The 20,431-nt window shown below is 43.8% G+C and overlaps 1 protein-coding gene across 7 annotated transcripts in view; it reads right to left on the reverse strand.

Annotated features, from left to right (window-relative positions):
• Positions 1-8,841: 8,841 nt before the first annotated feature.
• Positions 8,842-20,431, reverse strand: part of MED12 (mediator complex subunit 12) — a 75,266-nt gene continuing 63,676 nt past the window's right edge. Inside the window, exons 32-44 of one of the 7 annotated variants that reach the window (XM_083159198.1) lie at positions 18,777-18,866; positions 16,129-16,238; positions 15,789-15,924; positions 15,486-15,647; positions 15,001-15,378; positions 14,710-14,851; positions 14,392-14,585; positions 14,221-14,298; positions 13,747-13,970; positions 12,296-12,443; positions 11,943-12,182; positions 11,296-11,389; positions 8,842-10,689 (exon numbers count right to left, since the gene is read on the reverse strand). In XM_083159198.1, coding sequence (XP_083015324.1) covers positions 10,646-10,689; positions 11,296-11,389; positions 11,943-12,182; positions 12,296-12,443; positions 13,747-13,970; positions 14,221-14,298; positions 14,392-14,585; positions 14,710-14,851; positions 15,001-15,378; positions 15,486-15,647; positions 15,789-15,924; positions 16,129-16,238; positions 18,777-18,866 — 2,040 coding nt within the window. In that variant the 3' untranslated portion in view covers positions 8,842-10,645. Of the gene's footprint in view, positions 10,690-11,295; positions 11,390-11,942; positions 12,183-12,295; positions 12,444-13,746; positions 13,971-14,220; positions 14,299-14,391; positions 14,586-14,709; positions 14,855-15,000; positions 15,379-15,485; positions 15,648-15,788; positions 15,925-16,128; positions 16,239-18,776; positions 18,867-20,431 lie in introns of all 7 variants that reach the window. The other 6 variants (XM_083159201.1, XM_083159203.1, XM_083159200.1 and 3 more) reach the window with 6 other exon arrangements.

Here is a 20,431-nt window from a genome sequence, read left to right on the forward strand (position 1 = left end):
TGTAAAAAAATGTAATTTTTCATTTTCACTGCCCAGTTGTACCACAATTGGTGAAACCCCTGGGGGTTTGAAATGTACACTATACCCCTAGATGAATTCCCTGAGGGGTGTAGTTTGCGAAATGGGGTCACTTGTGGGGGGGTTCCACTGTATTGGTGCTTTGGGGGTCTTGCTAATGCGACATAGCACCCACCAACATTCCACCAGAATTTGTGCTGCAAAATCCAAATATCACTCCTTCCCTTCTGAGTCCTGCCACTTTTTGGTCACACATGAGGCATTGCCGTACTCGGGAGAAATTGGGGCACAGATTTTGGGGTGCTTTTTCTCCTTCATACCTTCTGAAAATGAAAAATTTTGAGCCAGAACTGCATTTTTGTGTAAAAAAATGTAATTTTTCATTTTCACTGCCCAGTTGTATCAAAATTGGTGAAACCCCTGGGGGTTTGAAATGTACACTATACCCCTAGATGAATTCCCTGAGGGGTGTAGTTTGCAAAATGGGGTCACTTGTGGGGTGGTTCCACTGTATTGGTGCTTTGGGGGTCTTGCTGCTGCGACATAGCACCCACCAACATTCCACCACCAAAAATCACTCCTTCCCTTCTGAGTCCTGCCATGCACCCAACTGGTATTTTTTGGTCACATGTGAGGCATTGCCATACTCGGGAGAAATTGGGGCACAGATTTTGGGGTGCTTTTTCTCCTTCATACCTTATGAAAATGAAAAATTTTGAGCCAGAACTGCATTTTTGTGTAAAAAAATGTAATTTTTCATTTTCACTGCCCAGTTGTATCAAAATTTGGTGAAACCCCTGGGGGTTTGAAATGTACACTATACCCCTAGATGAATTCCCTGAGGGGTTTAGTTTGCAAAATGTGGTCACTTGTGGGGGGGTTCCACTGTATTGGTGCTTGGGGGGTCTTGCTAATGCAACATAGCACCCACCAACATTCCACCAGAATCTGAGCTGCAAAATCCAAAAATCACTCCTTCCTTTCTGAGTCCTGCCATGCACCCAAATGGTATTTTTTGGTCACATGTGAGGCATTGCCGTACTCGGGAGAAATTGGGGCACAGATTTTGGGGTGCTTTGTCTCCTTCATTCCTTGTGAAAATGAAAAATTTTGAGCCAGAACTGCATTTTTGTGTAAAAAATGTAATTTTTCATTTGCACAGCCCAGTTGTATCAAAATTGGTGAAACCCCTGGGGGTTTGAAATGTACACTATACCCCTAGATGAATTCCCTGAGGGGTGTAGTTTGCAAAATGGGGTCACTTGTGGGGGGGTTCCACTGTATTGGTGCTTGGGGGGTCTTGCTAATGCAACACAGCACCCACCAACATTCCACCAGAATCTGAGCTGCAAAATCCAAAAATCACTCCTTCCTTTCTGAGTCCTGCCATGCACCCAAATGGTATTTTTTGGTCACATGTGAGGCATTGCCGTACTCGGGAGAAATTGGGGCACAGATTTTGGGGTGCTTTTTCTCCTTCATACCTTCTGAAAATGAAAAATTTTGAGCCAGAACTGCATTTTTGTGTAAAAAAATGTAATTTTTCATTTTCACTGCCCAGTTGTATCAAAATTGGTGAAACCCCTGGGGGTTTGAAATGTACACTATACCCCTAGATGAATTCCCTGAGGGGTGTAGTTTGCAAAATGGGGTCACTTGTGGGGGGGGTTCCACTGTATTGGTGCTTTGGGGGTCTTGCTAATGCGACATAGCACCCACCAACATTCCACCACCAAAAATCACTCCTTCCCTTCTGAGTCCTGCCATGCACCCAACTGGTATTTTTTGGTCACATATGAGGCTTTGCCATACTCGGGAGAAATTGGGGCACAGATTTTGGGGTGCTTTTTCTCCTTCATACCTTCTGAAAATGAAAAATTTTGAGCCAGAACTGCATTTTTGTGTAAAAAAATGTAATTTTTCATTTTCACTGCCCAGTTGTATCAAAATTGGTGAAACCCCTGGGGGTTTGAAATGTACACTATACCCCTAGATGAATTCCCTGAGGGGTGTAGTTTGCAAAATGGGGTCACTTGTGGGGGGGTTCCACTGTATTGGTGCTTGGGGGGTCTTGCTAATGCAACATAGCACCCACCAACATTCCACCAGAATCTGAGCTGCAAAATCCAAAAATCACTCCTTCCTTTCTGAGTCCTGCCATGCACCCAAATGGTATTTTTTGGTCACATGTGAGGCATTGCCGTACTCGGGAGAAATTGGGGCACAGATTTTGGGGTGCTTTGTCTCCTTCATTCCTTGTGAAAATGAAAAATTTTGAGCCAGAACTGCATTTTTGTGTAAAAAATGTAATTTTGCATTTGCACAGCCCAGTTGTATCAAAATTGGTGAAACCCCTGGGGGTTTGAAATGTACACTATACCCCTAGATGAATTCCCTGAGGGGTGTAGTTTGCAAAATGGGGTCACTTGTGGGGGGTTCCACTGTATTGGTGCTTGGGGGGTCTTGCTAATGCGACATAGCACCCACCAAAATTCCACCAGAATCTGAGCTGCAAAATCCAAAAATCACTCCTTCCCTTCTGAGTCCTGCCATGCACCCAAATGGTATTTTTTGGTCACATGTGAGGCATTGCCGTACTCGGGAGAAATTGAGGCACAGATTTTGGGGTGCTTTTTCTCCTTCATACCTTCTGAAAATGAAAAATTTTGAGCCAGAACTGCATTTTTGTGTAAAAAAATGTAATTTTTCATTTTCACTGCCCAGTTGTATCAAAATTGGTGAAACCCCTGGGGGTTTGAAATGTACACTATACCCCTAGATGAATTCCCTGAGGGGTGTAGTTTGCAAAATGGGGTCACTTGTGGGGGGGTTCCTAAACTTTGTTTTAATTCCTGTGAAACACCTAAAGGGTTAACAAACTTCCAAAATGCTGTTTTGAATACTGTGAGGGGTGCAGTTTTTGAAATGGTATCATTTATGGGGGTGTCTCACATACAAGTCCCTCAAAGTCACATCAGAACTGAACTGGTCCCTAAAAAAATCAGTGTTTGAAATTTTCTTGAAAATTTGAGAATTTGCTATTCATATTGTAAGCCTCCTAGTGTCCAAAAAAATTAAAAGGAAGTTGAAATAATGATGGAAACATAAAGTAGACATATGGTCTATGTTAGTTATTAACTATTTTGAGTGGTATGATTATTTGTCTCACAAGCAGAAAATTTAACATTTTGCAAATTGCTAAATTTTCCATTTTTTTACGACATTTTGGTATTTTTCACAAAAAAACACAGACTGTATCGACCCAAATTTACCACTAATTTGAAGTACAATGTGTCACGAAAAAACAATCTCAAAATCACTGGGATAAGTAAAAGCAAAAAAAAGTTATCCCCACTTAAGTGATACATGTCAGATTTTAAAAAAAGGGCTCTGTCAGGAACGCAAAAACTGGCTCTGTCAGGAAGGGGTTAAAAGGATGAAATAAATATTGGAAGTTTTAACTGTATCAAGACTGGTGAGTGCGCTCTGTGGAAAACTGTTCCCTACTTTGGATATAAATTGGCACACATAGGACTCCCTCTGTGAAGCCTGGGCTTACTGGCACCTTAGCTGGAATCTGAATGAGTATTGAGAGTGCTGCTTTGTATTTTGCACACATATATATATATATATATATATATATATATATATATATATATATATATATATATATATATATATATATATATATATATATATATATATATATATATACACACACACACACACAGGTAGCAAAGTGGCACACACTCGGACTTTGGGGTTTATTCTAGTTCATTCTTTCTGACAAAATCCTTCTTAGATGGACAAAACCATGTGCACTGCAGGGGGGCAGATGTAACATGTGCAGAGAGAATTAGATTTGGGTGAGTTATTTTGTTTCTGTGCAGGGAAAATACTGACTGCATGATTTTACACTTCAATTTAGATCTCACTTTGAAGAAAAACCCCACCCAAATCTAATTCTCTCTGCACAAGTTACATCTGCCCCACCCGCAGTGCACATGGTTTTGTCCATCTAAGAAGGATTTTGTCAGAAAGAATGGACTAGAATAACCCCCTTTGTACAGATGTTACCTAGTGCATATGGGATTATGTTATAGATTAAATTAGTGTCATTTTTTTCCTCTCTATAGTTCGAAACGCTGATAAAAACCAAGTACCAGTAAGAATAAAAAGCTTTAAAAGAGGGATTTTGTACTTACCGTAATTCTTTTTCTCCAAGTCCACAGGTGTCACTGGAGTTACACTGGGGAATAGAAGGATACCACAGGGAGCATGGGCACTTTAAATAAAAAAATTAGTGTGGCCAACTCCTCCCCTTTTACTTCCCCTCTCAGGCAGTCTGAGATTGTGCCCGCAAGGGAGCAGGTCACACTTGTGCTCACTCCTGGGCATTTTGAGAATATTAGATAAAGCAGCAAGTTTTTTTCAATGAGGACAGGCACATAGTTGCTGGTACTATCTGATTGTGCCAGGAAGGGAGCAGAAAGATTAAACACACTTCCGAAAAAGGAGGTTCAACGCTACATAACATCATTCAATACATAAGTATAGAAGAAAGCATAGGTAAAGAAGAACAGTGAGAACACACTGCAACAACACATACAGAGTCAACAGACCATTTGTACATCAAAACATACAGTAGTAAAACCGTAACAGGGAACACTCCAAGGTAAAAACCCTGAAAGGTAACCTGCCCTAGGGCTAGGTAGAGAACAGCACTGAGGTGGGTGTCCAGTAACACCAACGTACTCGGAGAAAAAAAATTACGGTAAGTACAAAATCCCTATTTCTCCTTCATCCACTAGGTGTCACTGGAGTTACACTGGGGACGTCCCAGAGCTTCCAAACCAGGTGAGTGAGCGCTGAGAACCCCGTAATACCGTACGGCCAAACAATGAAGCTGGAGCTGCAAAGGTATCAAACCTGTAAAACCTAACAAAGGTTCTACTGCCCGACCATGTAGCAGCTCAGTAGAGTTGCTGGGGGGAGACCCCTCGGGCAGCCGCCCAAGAGGGACCCACCATTCTGGTTGAGTGTGCTGTTATGCAAGCAGGAGGAGTCCAAGAAGAGGTGACATAGACCTGACAAATGGTCAGCCGAATGCACCTAAAAAGCATTTGTTTAGATGCTGGTCACCCACAACGTAATTGGTCATAGGTGACAAACAGAGCATCAGCCTTTCTAATGGGGGCTGTGTGAGACACATAGATGCGTAAAGCTCTGACAACATCTAGTGATCTTGCCTCCAGCGAGTCCTCAGTGAATGCTGGAACCACAATGGGTTGGTTCAAGTGAAATGTAGATACTACCTTAGGTAGAAAGGACAGACTAGTGCGGAGTTCCGCTCTGTCAGAATGGAACTGAAGGAAGGGGGAACGACAAGAGAGAGCCCCCAGTTCAGATACATGCCTGGCAGAGGCCAGTGCCAGTAAAAGCACCACCTTCCACGTCAGATAGCGAAGGTCCACCTCCTCCAAAGGTTCAAACACTGAAATTTGTAAGAACTGGAGAACCAAGTCGAGAAAGGAAGGCCAGTTTCTTTTGGAAAAAGATGGAAAGAGCTGAGACCTGCACCTTCAGGGTATTCAGCTTCAGACCCGATCTCAATCCTTCTTCTAGAAAAAAAAAAAAAAAAGGGTCGTGGAAATGCCATGCCGCTCACACCAAACCACATAGGAATGCCAAATGTGGTGATAGTGTGCAGAGGTGACCTCTTTCCTTGCACGTAGCATAGTAGGTATCACCGCTATAGGAATACCAGCACGCCTCAGGATGGACCTTTCAGCAGCCACGCTGTCAAATGAAGAGGACTGAAGGGTCCCTGGCTGAGAAGGTCGTCCTGAAGAGGATGAAGGGTCCTGTTGTGACTCGAAACGTCGACCACTATGTTGGATTTTAAAAGGATGAAATAAATATTGGAAGTTTTAACTGTATCAAGACTGGTGAGTGCGCTCTGTGGAAAACTGTTCCCTACTTTGGATATAAATTGGCACACATAGGACTCCCTCTGTGAAGCCTGGGCTTACTGGCACCTTAGCTGGAATCTAAATGAGTATTGAGAGTGCTGCTTTGTATTTTGCACACACACACACACATATATATACACATACATACATATACTCTGTCAGAATGGAACTGTACGGATGGTACGGATGGTGTAATGGTTAGCATTACTGCCTCACAGCGCTGAGGTCATGGGTTCGATTCCCACCATGGCTCTAACTGTGCGGAGTTTGTATATTCTCCCCGTACTTGCGTGGGTTTCCTCCGGGTACTCCGGTTTCCTCCCACAATCCAAAAATATACAAGTAGGTTAATTGGCTCCCAACAAAATTAACCCTATAATGTCTGTGTGTTCGTGTGCATGTGGTAGGGAATATAGATTGTAAGCTCCACTGGGGCAGGGACTGATGTGAATGTTCAACTATACTTTGTAAAGCGCTGCGGAATCTGTATGCGCTATATAAGAAACTGTTAATAAATAAATAAATAAATATACATATACCCTTCATCCTCTTCAGACGGCTCGTCTATCAGCAGTGCTGTCAGATTGGTGTACCAAGACCGACGTGGCCAGTCTGGTGCTATCAACAGAGCTGTGACTCCTTCTCTCTGGATGTGCTGCAGAACTCAAGATATCAACGGGAACGGTGGAAAGAGGTACACAAACTGGAAGGGCCAAGGAGCAACCAGCGCGTCCACCCCTTCTGCTTGTGGGTCTCACTTCCGAGCGAAGTACCTGGGGAGTTGAAAGTTGTGTCGGGATGCCATCAGGTCCACCTGAGGATGGCCCCACCGATGGATCAACCTCTGAAAAATCTGAGGGTGTAAGCAACATTCTCCCAGATGTACATCCTGCCGACTGAGAAAATCGGCTTCCCAGTTTTCTACTCCGGGTATGAAAATGGCCGACAGGGCTAGAGTGTGAGTCTGCGCCCAAAGCAGGAATCTGCCTACCTCCTTCAACTGCGGGTGCCCTGCTTGTTGATGTACGCCACGGTCGCGGAGTTGTCAGACTGGAAGCAGATGGCCTTGCCCTGAAGGAGACGTTTAGTCTGGAGAAGGGCGTAATAGACTGCTCTTCCTTCCAGAACATTGATTGAGAGGAGACTCTGCTATCTTGTCCATAACCCCTGGAACTGGTGTTCTGAGGTGACTGCTCCCCAACTCCGGAGGCTGGCGTCCGTGGTGAGGAGGGTCCAATCCCAAACCTTTTTTACCTTGCTGGAGGTTGGTGGTGTTGAGCCACCACAGTAAGGACAGACGAGCTCAAGGGGATAGGGTCACCATCTGTTGTAGGTGAAGGTGAGATCCCGACCACTGATGGATCAGCGACAGTTGAAACAGGCGAGAATGGAAACGCCCGTACTGTATGGCCTCGAAAGTGGAGACCATCTTCCCCAGGAGCCTGGTACAAAGGTGAACGGACACCTGTCTATGACGCAGAACAAGCCTGACCAAGGCCTGTAAGGATTGGATCTTGTCGGATGGTAAAAAGACCTTCATCTGGACTGTCATCCCTAGAAACAAAAGACGCTGAGCTGGTTGAAGCTGCGACTTTTCAAAGTTGAGGATCCATCCATGGGATATCAGGGTTCTCTGAGTGAGAAGAATGTTCTCCAGCAGGGTCTCCCGAGAAATACTCTTCAGCAGAAGGTCGTCCAGATAAGGTATGATTGTCACACCTTGAGTGCGGAGAACCTATATTATCACCGTCATAACCTTGGAGAAAATCTGGGGCTGCTGGGAGCACCACGCAGTAACTCCCCCCCCGCCCGGCAGCTCCTTCTCCATGGCACCAAATTTAAATAAATCATCTGCTTTAGCCACCTTTTAAGTGCCCTGACCTCCACTGCTAACAGCGAGGCAGGGTATACTCACAGAGCTGCAGCTCTGTCGTCGGTGGTGTGGCTGGGGGAGGATCACGGCGCGCGCCTCGGTGAGCGGTGCCCGTTTGATCTCCAGAGTGGTCTCTGCAGCCAGGGAGCCGGGTGCAAACCGTAGTAGCTAGTAGCAGCCGGCTCCCTCCGGCAGGCTTCCCACGTAGCAGGCAGATAGTACCAGCAACTATTTGCCTGTCCTCATTGAAAAAAACTTGCTGCTTTATATAATATTATCAAAATGCCCAGGAGTGAGCACAAGTGTGACCTGCTCCCTTGCGGGCACAATCTCAGACTGCCTGAGAGGGGAAGTAGAAGGGGAGGAGTTGGCCACACTAATTTTTATATTTAAAGTGCCCATGCTCCCTGTGGTCGCCTTCTATTCCCCAGTGTAACTCCAGTGACACCTAGCGGATGAACGAGAAAAAGGGAAATTCGGATATTATACAGTACTTGAAAATGAGTTTTTGTTGTAAAGATTTATCACATGTATGAATGATCCACAAAAGAGGCCATATAACCTGGGTGAAGATATTAAGGAAACCCCAGCCCACCACATAGGACATGCGGGTCAGATAGTGACCTGTTTGGTACAAGGGTTTCCCACCCCATCATATCGGAGTGATCTCTGAAAGGAAATCACCAAGGGACACAGTCGTATGGGATGATCCAAATGTAAAAATATTTACTATCCAGCTGCACAAATGCAAAAGCTGCAAATTATTTTTGAGCTCACTGTATTGGGCCCTCTTTAAGATATTATTAAGATACAGCATGGTTATGAATCTCTTTTCACACCCAAAACCAGTCTGGAGAGTAGACATCTAGCCTAAGGGTAGCCTGAATGTGAAAGTCCATGCCGTTGAAGGAAAAAGCTTCTGTAGCTTCTGCTTCTGCACTGCTGCTGATCTTCCCATATAATACATGAAGTTTGAAATCCATAGAAACCAAAAACATCACTTTGTTTATAGTCAATGACTAGAATAATTTCAGTAAACAAAAAGTTATGAAGACATTCAGATGAAGTACATGACAGAATTACTACAGTTTGGGTGCCATTGTAAGATAGACAAAAATAAAAAACCCTGTAGAAATCCATGAGTGGAACAAACTATTGGGAGCTCTGAAATGGATATTCAGCATTCCGGATTGATGGTGACACAACTTATCCCATGCTCTTGTCAAATTACAGCTGTCAAAAGTTTGCCTGTCCTTTTGAGTGTTCAGAAGGCAGTGCTGCAAAAAGGACAACTTGTGGCATAAATGAACTTGGGTTTGTTCCTAAAAACTCTTGCTGCCAAGTCTGTAGAGTTCTAGATTATCTTCGCTAGTTCTGTCCAACAGTGGGCATTCCATGAAATAGTAGACGAGTACAGTAAATGGACACTATTTGGAGGTAATGCTTACAGAACAGGACTTAATCCAGAAATCTGTGTTCCAACAAGCCAACGATCTGCTGCAATCCAATATTTGAGTAATAACAAGGTCAGAAGGCTCTGTAATCACCTCCATATACAGACTCTGGATATAAACTAGGGAAACGTAGGGGAGGACGAAGAGAAGTTTTTTCCAGTGTAAATGATATCTACAACAGTTTTGGCCACTTGCTGTAGATAGACATATAAGGCTGCATTACTGCTGGAGGGACATGTTTAGGAAGCTCATTCTGGGATATATCTTCTACAGTATGGGTGCATAAATATTAATGGATGGATGAACTGACAGCTTACAGGTCTATGCTCACGCAGCCAATGATCATATGTGTGAGTTAATCTAGCAAAATAATGATATAGTGTAAACTTTAAAGGACAAATTGCACTTACAGATATGTCAGGCTCAGGTTTTATGGTCGTCCCCACCTAACCTTGTAAAAAATAAATATTTTGAATGGTAGCTAAATGGCATTTTATTGGCATGTGATCTTTATGCTGCAGTTCATCAAAATATTACATCTGGCGAAGAAACATTGAAACTGGATCCATTTTCCATTTAGTAGACTGCGTCAGTGCAGCCGAATAATCATTTAAAAAAAGGAGGAGTACAATTATTGTAGGAGAACGGGGAGACGCTTGAATTGTGAGTGTTGTAAAAGATAGTCACAGCTATCTGTAAGAATGCATTACAATTCTGTTAGTGTAAAGAAGGGACACATCCACAAATAAACCCCAGTGGCATATGAACTCACACAATAAGAAACAGCACTGAGTGATGAACTTCCATACTGCAGCTATCATTACAAAGACCCAAGCGACAGACATACACCACCTGCTGGAGAAAGTTCTATCGGCACACTGAATGTGGCTGTGTATTTGGTGTATTTCTGTCTAATTTGTAGCTTCTTACACTCGGAACATGCCAAGAAACTGTCTGCAGCTGTGTCCATACAAGTGCCTGAGATCAGGTTCCATATAAATAGGTTAGAAAATGACAATTTAATCATTTGATTATCAAAATAATAAAAACTTTTTTCTTTTTTTGTTTAAAGGTAAAAGGTCGAGAAGACACAAAAGCCCTTGCTCCAAATTTTGCGGGGAGACAAGTGACATTCAGCTCCCGCTTAACATTTTAGTCCCGTGAGATAAGTCTACGGTTTCTGCTTTCGTGCGCTGCAACATCTGCATCTTGCCTTTCACACAGGTTCCTCAATAACACTGTTCCTTTTTCGTTCAAATACTCAGTCCTTTCTAATGTCACAGAAGGGAGCCAAACCAGAGCTTCCACCCATAGAGTCCATCCATAAATCAGAAACGGCCAAATGGATTGGGAGCTTGCTGTGGTTGTGTGTCTGGAAAGAGAATGAGAACATTAATCACTGTGCACCTGCAGGCCTTTGCACTGGAAAGGAAGGAGGAGGTGGGGATGGGAAATTCACAGGACAAAGTGCTAAACATTGGACCTTATTCTGGTTGACTCGCCAGGCTGCATATACGCAGCCTTGCGGCCGCCCCCCCCATTCGCAAGCCATGCTAGCTTGCCCAGCATGTGAATGGATGTTTTACAGAAACATCCATTCACAGGCCAGGGGCAAACTCCCACATTTTTCGATGGCTGTCGATCTTTGAAAGATGTGGTGCATGTACGCATATCAAAAGTGACTCTCCGGTCACTCATATGTGTGCACATTCGGGAGGAAATGGGCAGGCAGCTGACATCCGGTGATGTCAGCAAGCCGCCCCCCACGTCACCAGGCGATTTCCATGGGCGAGTACCCAGGCCCACGACCCCTCCCCACACAATGTTCGCCGTGGATGCGCGCACAGAAATGCGCATTTGGAAAACATCGAGCTCAGATGCGAGCGAACGGACCCGAATAAGGTCCATTATTCAGGTAAGCTACAGAGGATAGCATAGGTCTACCTACTACAGACATACATAGGGAAATTTTACCCACCGCAATACTCACTGGATAATTGCTGCTGCAGTTGCCGTACTAGAGCTGCGGTTTGTTGCTGCTGCTGGGTTTGCTGCACTCCATGTCTCTGAAACTAGAGGGAAAGATACTATGTTATTATGAGATAAGAGTATTACACAGAGCACACAATCAATGTTGAAAACAACATCTGAATCTGGAGAGCCCCGGTGCCTGAATGTGAGCTATGTAAAGGCTTGTGTACCAGAGTGTCCTTAGTTGCCACCTCTCCATTCCATATTTTAGATGGTAAAAGGAGAGTAAAAAGCACTGTACACAAGCACTGACTGCAACAGAGAAACTGCAGTACTGCCCACACAGCTAACACACTGAAGTGGGTGGATGATGAGACAGGTATGGGACTTGTCCTATTACCCCCATTTATGCTCAGCCATCTGCTTTGATAAGTCTGTTGTAAGCACTGTACTAAAGTCTCTCCATGCAGATAAATGGTCTATAACTACTATGTAGACATCTTTCTCTTCTCTATTCAGCTGTCAAAAAGGATCAAAGAAAGATTTAAAATATGCCAATATGAACATAACCTTATGGTTTCTTCCACCTCAAAAAACACTTTTGAAAAGTAGTCTAGAAAAAAAAAAGGCAAGTATCCACAAAGAAGATGTTACCATATGTTGCTGAGGGGGCAATGTCTGCATGCCAAGTCCAGGGGGCTGTCCTTGTGTCTGGGTTTGCTGTACTGCTGCTACCTGCTGGGGTTGTGGCTGTGGAGGAGCTTGGGGTTGTGGAGGCGCCTGAGATTGTTGCTGCTGCTGTTGTTGTTGTTGCTGCTGCTGTTGTTGTTGTTGTTGTTGCTGCTGTTGCTGCTGCTGCTGCTGTTGTTGCTGCTGCTGCTGCTGCTGTTGTTGCTGCAGAGATTAGGATAGGCTGTTAACTGCAGAAATTCACCGCATCCATCCCATTTACCACACAAACACAGCTGTGAAAACTTCCCTTAAGACCCAAATATGTATCCACTCACCCTTAACAACTGTTGCTGCCTAAGATACTGCTGCTGTTGCTGTTCTGGTAACATTTGGGTGGGTCGGATGGCACCCTGTCCTGTTTGCGCAGTCATGTGACCCATTCCTGCCATCATGCCAGCCTGTGACATTTGTTGGTGTGGGAATCTGTTGGAACATAAAAGTTAGATACAAAAGACAGAAGTCATCCGGTCCATAGGTCAATAGGAGAGTCAATAGGTCAATACAATATGGTCGATATTGACATAAGGTCAACACAATCAAAATGTCGAAAAAAGTTTTAATTGACTTTGATGCTTTACTATGCAAGTGGACCGGGAATGGCAAAATGCCTGAACAATGGCACAAGGGGACACACCACACTATTATTGGTTCTATGTCAGGGGTAGCCAACCCCAGCCCTTGAGAGCTACCAACAGTTTTCCAGCTCACCTTACAGGGCAGTATTCAATGAGAAAAATTCTCCGTGTTTTATGGCGAGTTTGTGCTTTTCTCGCGTTGGACTGAGACTTTTGCTCTCAAAAAGTGAGCAACCCTATTCAATGTGCACTTCTCGCCGTCTTTGAGTGATTTTCGCCGTGTCTCTCCGTGTAGCAATTCTCCATCTTTTCATGGAGAAGTGGAATGTGAACTTTTACAATAAAATCAGGAATTTTAATCTGTGAAAGGGCATGCTATTTTTATACATGTGCTTATAGCACATTAATATATATTTAATTGAAAACAAAAAATTATTTTTTTTTTTTTTACACAGAGCAGCCAGCAGGGGGCCGGGAGCCAAGCTGCTCATTAGATATTCATATATTCACTGCACCCGATCATTACATATGCACGATCGGGTGCAGTGAATACCTGGCCCCCTGCTGGCTCTCCCGGGGGGGCAGTCTGTGCTGCCTGGCTCCCGGGGAGCCCACCTCCCCCCCACATACGTTCTGGGGTAGGCAGGGAGACTTCCATCTCCCTGCCTGCCACCGTCCTCGGGCTCCCTGCGGCGTCACCTCATACGCCAGATTGGCTGATACTCGCCGCAAGGGGCGGCAAGTATCAGTCACATTGAATAGGGTATAAAGTGCCGTGACTGAGAATCTCCAAACATGGAGAATCTCCGCAAAAACACGGCGAGTGGAAAAAAACCGCTCGCCATGCACGGAGAATAATCACATTGAATACTGCCCACAGAATCACAAGTGAAGTAATTAGCTCCACCTGTGGATCTTTTAAAATGTGTTAGTAATGAGTGCACATGTGAGGTGAGCTGGAAAACGTGAACTGTTGGTAGCGCTCGAGGACTGGAGTTGGCTACCCCTGGTCTATGTGATAAAATCTACAACTTTATACAAAAAAAACATGAAAAACTCATGTCAACCTTTTCATGTGCCGACAATTGACATGTTGACCTTTTATACCATAACTAACACAGAATTCTGAATTATTCTTCTCCTTCAAGTACCTCTGGCCAGTTTGGGGATTGTGACTGTATCCAGATGCCTGCTGATGGACATAGCCACTTGGCCTTTGCTGCATTGGACGCACAGGGTCATGAAGGGCACCACCCGAAGGTGGAAGAGAACCAGCATAGGACTGAGCACTGTAGGCAGGAGGCACCAAAGAACCAGCCTGTGATGGTGGAGGATGCTGCTGCATGGGTAAATGGGAAGTGTATGTTGTGTAACCCTAGGTGAAGAGCAGAGGTGTCAAAGCAAGGAAACAAAAGCAGACAGACCAAATTTAAAAATAACAGAAGCAGCACAGGGGGAGATTTATTAAAGCCTTGAGCAAGAAAAAGTGGAGAGAGAAAGTACCCATCAGCTCCTACCAGTTACTCTTCAAACACATGGCAGTTAGGAGTGGACAGCTTAGTACTTTCTTTCACCACTTTCTCTCCAAGCTTTGATAAATTTCCCCCCATAATATCCATGTATACCTGGGAGGGTTGCATAGCGCCGTACGGTGGTGTTGGGGTCATCGGTCGGACTTGTTGAGACATCATACCTTGTCCCTGCTGAGGTATATATTATAAGGACAATAAATTAACTAAACCATCCGGTATAACATTTTAAAATCTAGCCACTGGTTTATGCTGTCCTCCACTCACCAGTTTGGCCTGCAGATGCTGTCTTAGTAGTTGTCCCTGGGGAATAGGAGGTTGCTGTCTATACATCATTGGTTTGTAAGGGTCCATCATCCCTCCTACTCCTGGCGGTACACCACTACCATATGGAGGCCGAGTTTGAACCACCTTCACCATACTCATCCGCGTTGGTCGGTATGTCTCCAGACGTGGGCCACCTATGTCCATGAAAAGTACATTAGTGAACACACAAATCTAGACTGCAGTGGCAATTTAGGAAGGAGGAAGAAGCAGAGGTAAACTCCCTTACGTCGTCTGACTGATAAGATGCTCAATACTCACCAGGAGGCAATGGTTGGTTTTGGGTGTACACATTAGGCGCACCATAAGGAAGACGAGACATTGCCCCAGTTACTTGTGGGTGTAGAAGTTCAGTGGGAACTCCCATTGGGTAAGACATAGCTCGTCCTCCAAGTCCATAATCCTGCTGAATAGCAGAAAATTAAATTCTAGTAGAGTAATGTGAAGTCGTTTAGAATGCTTGACCTTGAATGAAAATTCAGGCAAGCCTCTTGTACAAGAAAAGTCACTGCTAACGGTTACACCTTGGGACTTTCCTTTATAAGTACATACCTCCGCCTTGTTTGCTGACTGACGGCTCTTCTTGTTTTTCTTGCTTTGCTTTTTCCGATCTTCACCCGTACCTGTGCAACCTCCGCCACTCTTATCCACCTTTAGTGGCTCAGCTGGCTTTTTATCCGGCTCACTGCTTGTGGGAGTAGGTGGTTCCTCATCTTCCGGGGGAAGACATAGAGGTTCTAAATAGTAAGTACGTGGCTTGGGCTTCAAATGTGTATGGTATAGAAGTAATCTTTGCTGCTCTTCCAAGCGCGACACACGTCTGTCTACACGGACTGTCCCAAACCAGCCCCAGGAAAGTGGTGCCGACTGTTTCAGACCTTCAAATAGATCCCAGGGGGAAATTTTCTGCTTAATAGAGACTTGCAGCCCCTATACAAACAGTTCAAAAAGAAAAAAGTCATAATACATCCAATATATAATTAACTTAACACAGGCACTATGTACAGATATAAACCACAATGATTTCTCTATTTCACCTCCTTCTTGAAGATAGAGTCAAAGCCAGCAATCTTGTTTCCTTTGGTGTCAATAAGCGATCCCTGAGGTTCACAGGTTATTACATCCCGGGTCTGCTTTGGTAACGGCAGCAGTTGGCGCACTTTCTCCAAACTCTCTGACTGACGGTCACCTAACTCCTTCTGTAAAGACAAACAACCATATACATATAGACAAACAAGTATGTACACATATAGACAAACAAGTATGTACATATAGACGCAGAAGCAGAGAGTGGGTAAAGACGACAAATATAATAGAAAATATATCATTTCAAACATTACCCTAAGTTTTTTCACTAAGTTCATGTATGCCCTTTTGTTTTCCTCCATGCTGCCTTGAGAGATACTGGACATATCAGCCGCCAGTGTTCCATTGATCAGCACACTCAGCATGTCCAACACTGTGGTGAAGAGCTCACTACAAAGTAAAGAAGAGATTTCCACTCAATATGGACAAGAGAACTAGACGTGGGAAGAGCATTCAACTCTTCAACAAGACCAGAGAACTAAAAGTAGCTCATTACAGAAGGGTAGAAGCAGAATAGTAGCAAGTGTCTGACAAAATATCTTCTGCGTAGGAATGGATTTTCATTTTAAGAGATTTCACAAGAAGGTACTTTACTTATTAGATTGCATGTCCACAGTGCCACTGCTTATTATGTCCAGGAGAAGTACTGCCCACTCTGTGGTTTGCTGCGTGCTGCGCTGAACAGTGTCAAACATTCCGCCTACCTGAAAATTACAAAAAAAGGAATTACACCAAAGAGAAAGAGAAAGTGGCAGATATTAAATATCTTCTATTTGCTGGCTCTCATACTACTTGTGCAGTAACATACACACACTAATTATATATATCTATATCTATCTCTCTCTGGATTTTTGTCTTCGCTGTAAAAACTTTTTTTCTGAAACAGACCAAGTTGGCAAAAGCAGCAGCAGTACAGGCTCTTCCTCCCCTAGCTTTCTTTTTTTTTTTCTCTTCCTCCCCTATACCCAGCCCCTGCCTTTAGAAGTCAGTTAACACTAGCAAAGCTCTAGGATAGGAAGAAGGAGAGGCACACAGAAGTGTTTCATGAAAAAGGGACTGTTTGCTAGAAAATAACTCCTAGCCAGACAGGAGCGGAAGAGTTGTTGTCCAACCACGAATTCAGAAAAAATTATTTCACAGGGAAAAAGAAAAAAACAGTCTTTCATCAAAATGTGCCTGTGCTGCAAGAAGGACCTATCACCAAGAGGCAAAAGGTGTCTAAACAGGAGAAATCTGATGTAGATAAATCTAGAAGGCCACCAAAAGACCTTCCAGCGTTGTCCCATGGAATAACTCTGCTCAGCCCCTCTGGTGGCACCCACTGATCCCTTGTAAGCACTACAACCAACTTTGGAACAGATTTCTAGAAACAAGAGACCGTGTGAGGATTGCATTTGAAGCGGCCCAACAACTGAACAAGACTAGCATGCCCCAAAACCAAGTAACTGAATCTACACTGTGCTCCACGTGTTGGCTCCTGGCAGTTGCAATGTTAACCCAAAACAAATTCTTAGTATATGACAAAAGTTTGCCTGGCCAATAAAGCCAATGAAACTGAACCATAAAAGAGACCTTTGGTCAGGGTCAAAACACAATGGTAAATAGGAGCCTGGTGGCACATTGTAACTGGGGACTTTGCACTTTGTGATAGACGTAGGGAACAGTGAAAGACACAGGACTTAAGGACGGTCTTGACAGCTTTGTCAATTAGCCAGTAATTGTTTTAATGCAATGACTTGTGGATTCCTGCTTATGGGTCAAATGCCTTACAAAGGAACTTGCTTACTTATGCATTAAACTGTGCTTCACTATGTATGCGCTTTTCCGCTAATTCTCACTTTTGGGGAACATACAGTTCGATGTTGTTTCAAGAGATTCAGTCAGCCATTTAAAGTGACAGCGACAAACAATAATTCTGGCAACACTGATATTTGACATGTAAGCGCTAATACCGAGATTTCCTGTTTTTGGTTTGCAAGTAAGTACAGTATGCAATGTAACGGAGACCTGATCTTGTGACCTCATTTTTGTAATCTGATTTTGAAACATAAAAGTCACATTATTGAACATAACCTTTCTGTGTGCAAAGGGGCTTCTGAGGGTTAAGTCTGCACAGTGGCCTTACACCACCACCCATGAATAGGCGAGGCATGGACGAAGACACTATCATGTTGCAAAGAGTAGTACTTAGACAGGTCTGCACTCCCAACAAAAAGTATTATCTGGCCAAGGATAATAGACAACTGTAAGTCTTGTCTGGCATGGGACATGGGACTTTTCTGTAAGGACTGGAAATTTAAACAGAGACAACGGCAAATCCTGTTAGGAATGAAACTTGTACAGAGATGACCAAGTTCTGACAGACAATATACAACCACAAAGCTGGAATGCCTGCCTATGTGAACTGCCTCAAGTTCACTATAACAGGAAAAACTATCCTGTGTGAACTATGATGGGTGAAGAGTTTGCAAGTTGTACACTGTGTGCCAAAAGTGAGCAGAGAGACGAGAGTCTGCTTCTGCCTCCTATGGGTGACCCTGGACACTTACCATCATTTTGAATGGGGTGCTGTTTGTCCTCGGTGTTCCAGTGGGTGAGCGGAAGGAACTGGACCCCGCGCTCTCCAATGGCCTCTCTGCCTGAGGGGGGGGGGGCAGTGTACAAACATTCACAGCAGTTTGAGGAGACTGCTGTCCATTCTGAATAAGCTTTGACAGCTATCGGAGCCGGGTGGCTGGTGGCGGGGCTAACATACAATAAGCACGGTCTCTGCAGCAGCATTGCCAGCCACCAAGAAAAAAATGAATTACAGAAAAAATAAATCCTTGAACCAAGCATCTGCAACACCGCTGAATGTGCCCACCAAAATAAACTGGTGGCTGAAGGCAGCGGTTGGGGTATAGAGGAGAATGGGCCTGTGCAGCCTGTTACAATCTATAGATTGTAAGCTTGCAGCAGGGACCTCCAAACTCTATGTCTGTCTGTTTTACCTAGTTTGTTCTTTCAGTGTTGTCAACATTTGTAAAAGTGCAACGGAATCTGCTGCGCTATATAAGAAACTGTAAATAAATAATTTCAAACTTTGTCTTTTGGTGCCAAGCTCCTCCCGCTCCACCTTATACTCATAGTTTCAGTGTCCACCATAGGATGAAACAAAAACATTTAGCTTACTATATCGACTCTCACCCGTCACTCATACTTACACTGTCACACTGAGCCTGTTGGAGAATCCGTGTACTCACCAAATTAAGCCTGAGTTTTAGCACATCATGAAGCAGCTGGGGCGTTTTACAGTCATCCTGATACTGATCTTCCCGCCAGTTACTAACAATCTGGAAAAAGGAGTCAAAAACAAAAAGCTGTAAAAATTAATAATTCCAAGATATTCAAGAATTAGACAAAAATATGGAAACATAGAAAATAAAACAATTTTACTACTTAGCATGGCATGCAAGACAGCCTGAATTCTCATTGGAATGCAGAAATATGCAAAACTTGTTTAAGTTCCTGGAGTGACGTTGGAGTTTGATAATGTGATCAAACCCTGTTCTCCAAAACAGACCACAGGGGCGCTATGATTTTGAAAACCAAATACTGGTGGGGAGACAGGGAAGAGGAGACACCTTGGGGGGAATTTACTAAAGGAAATTTGTAAAAAAAATAGGTGTATTTGTATCCAGAAATACACTTATTTTTGACATTTACTATCCCGAAAATATGGCAATTCGTATTCGTATTGATGTGCTATCAATACGAATTGCCGTATTTTCGGGATTGTAAATGTAAAAATAAGTGTATTTCTGGATACAAATACACCTATTTTTTACAAATTTCATTTAGTAAATTCCCCCCCTTGTCTGCATACTCAGAAAACCAGGATTGGACGACACAAGCTGTATGAATTGGTGCATTATCATCTTGGTATAAAGACGTCACCTGCCAGAAACCATATCTGCACCATGGGATGGACCAAAATGTCTGCAAAGTCCTTTACAGTGACTGAATCGAGCATGGTAATGTGGGGGGTGGGGGGTCTGATTTAGTGTTCCATCTAACATCCTGCATCTTTCAAAACCTGTGCAATTCCATCTTCCCTGTCTAGGGTGTAGTTCTCAGTTGTGGTATTTCTAACATAGGTCTGGTCTATATATCAGTGCAGAAATACAAACCACACTGTGCTAGAAGCAAAACAGCAGGGAAGACTGCATCTTTCAAAACCTGTGCAGTTTCCTAGAATGAATACCATGATATGGTTTCCTAAATCATCACGACCCACCACCATGCTTTAATACCTCCCAATATGACCCATGCCAGGAGGGACAAAATACTCTGCTGCTGGACTTTCATCTTAATGTATGATTGCCACCACCTGTTTTTGAACAGGTTAACAAATAGAAAGGTGTTTTTCCACAGGTGATGGCAATCATACATTAAGAGGAAAGTCCAGGAGCAGAGCATGGTGTCCCTCCTAGAGAGGGTCATGTTGGGAGGTATGTGCTTTACCTTTTGGCACCAGACAGTACTGATCCAACACTTGGCTCAATGTTCTTGATACTTAACCTTGTCCTGCGGTTTGAACAGAGTGAAAGACGATTGATCTGACCATATGACTGTCTCCTATTACTCAGCAGTCCACGATTTATGAGTGTTACGTGACTCTCGCTTCTTGGCATTTCCCAGGTTTACCAGTGGTTTGGTAACTGCTGCTCCCCCATGGATATTGGACTTTTGGTTTCCCTCCTCACTGTTCTTTAAGACACAGGATGTGTAACATAGGAATTCAACTCAGAAGTCACTTTTGAAGTGATTGGCTACTTATTCTTGGCCACAATCATCCTCAATGCCCTTCTGCTTCTGGTCATTAGTTAACACTTTTGTCCACACTGGTGTTTAGCTG

This window comes from Crinia signifera, chromosome 9 (assembly GCF_055691185.1).
Source record: "Crinia signifera chromosome 9, ASM5569118v1, whole genome shotgun sequence".
In the NCBI taxonomy this organism is placed as follows: Eukaryota; Metazoa; Chordata; class Amphibia; order Anura; family Myobatrachidae; genus Crinia; species Crinia signifera.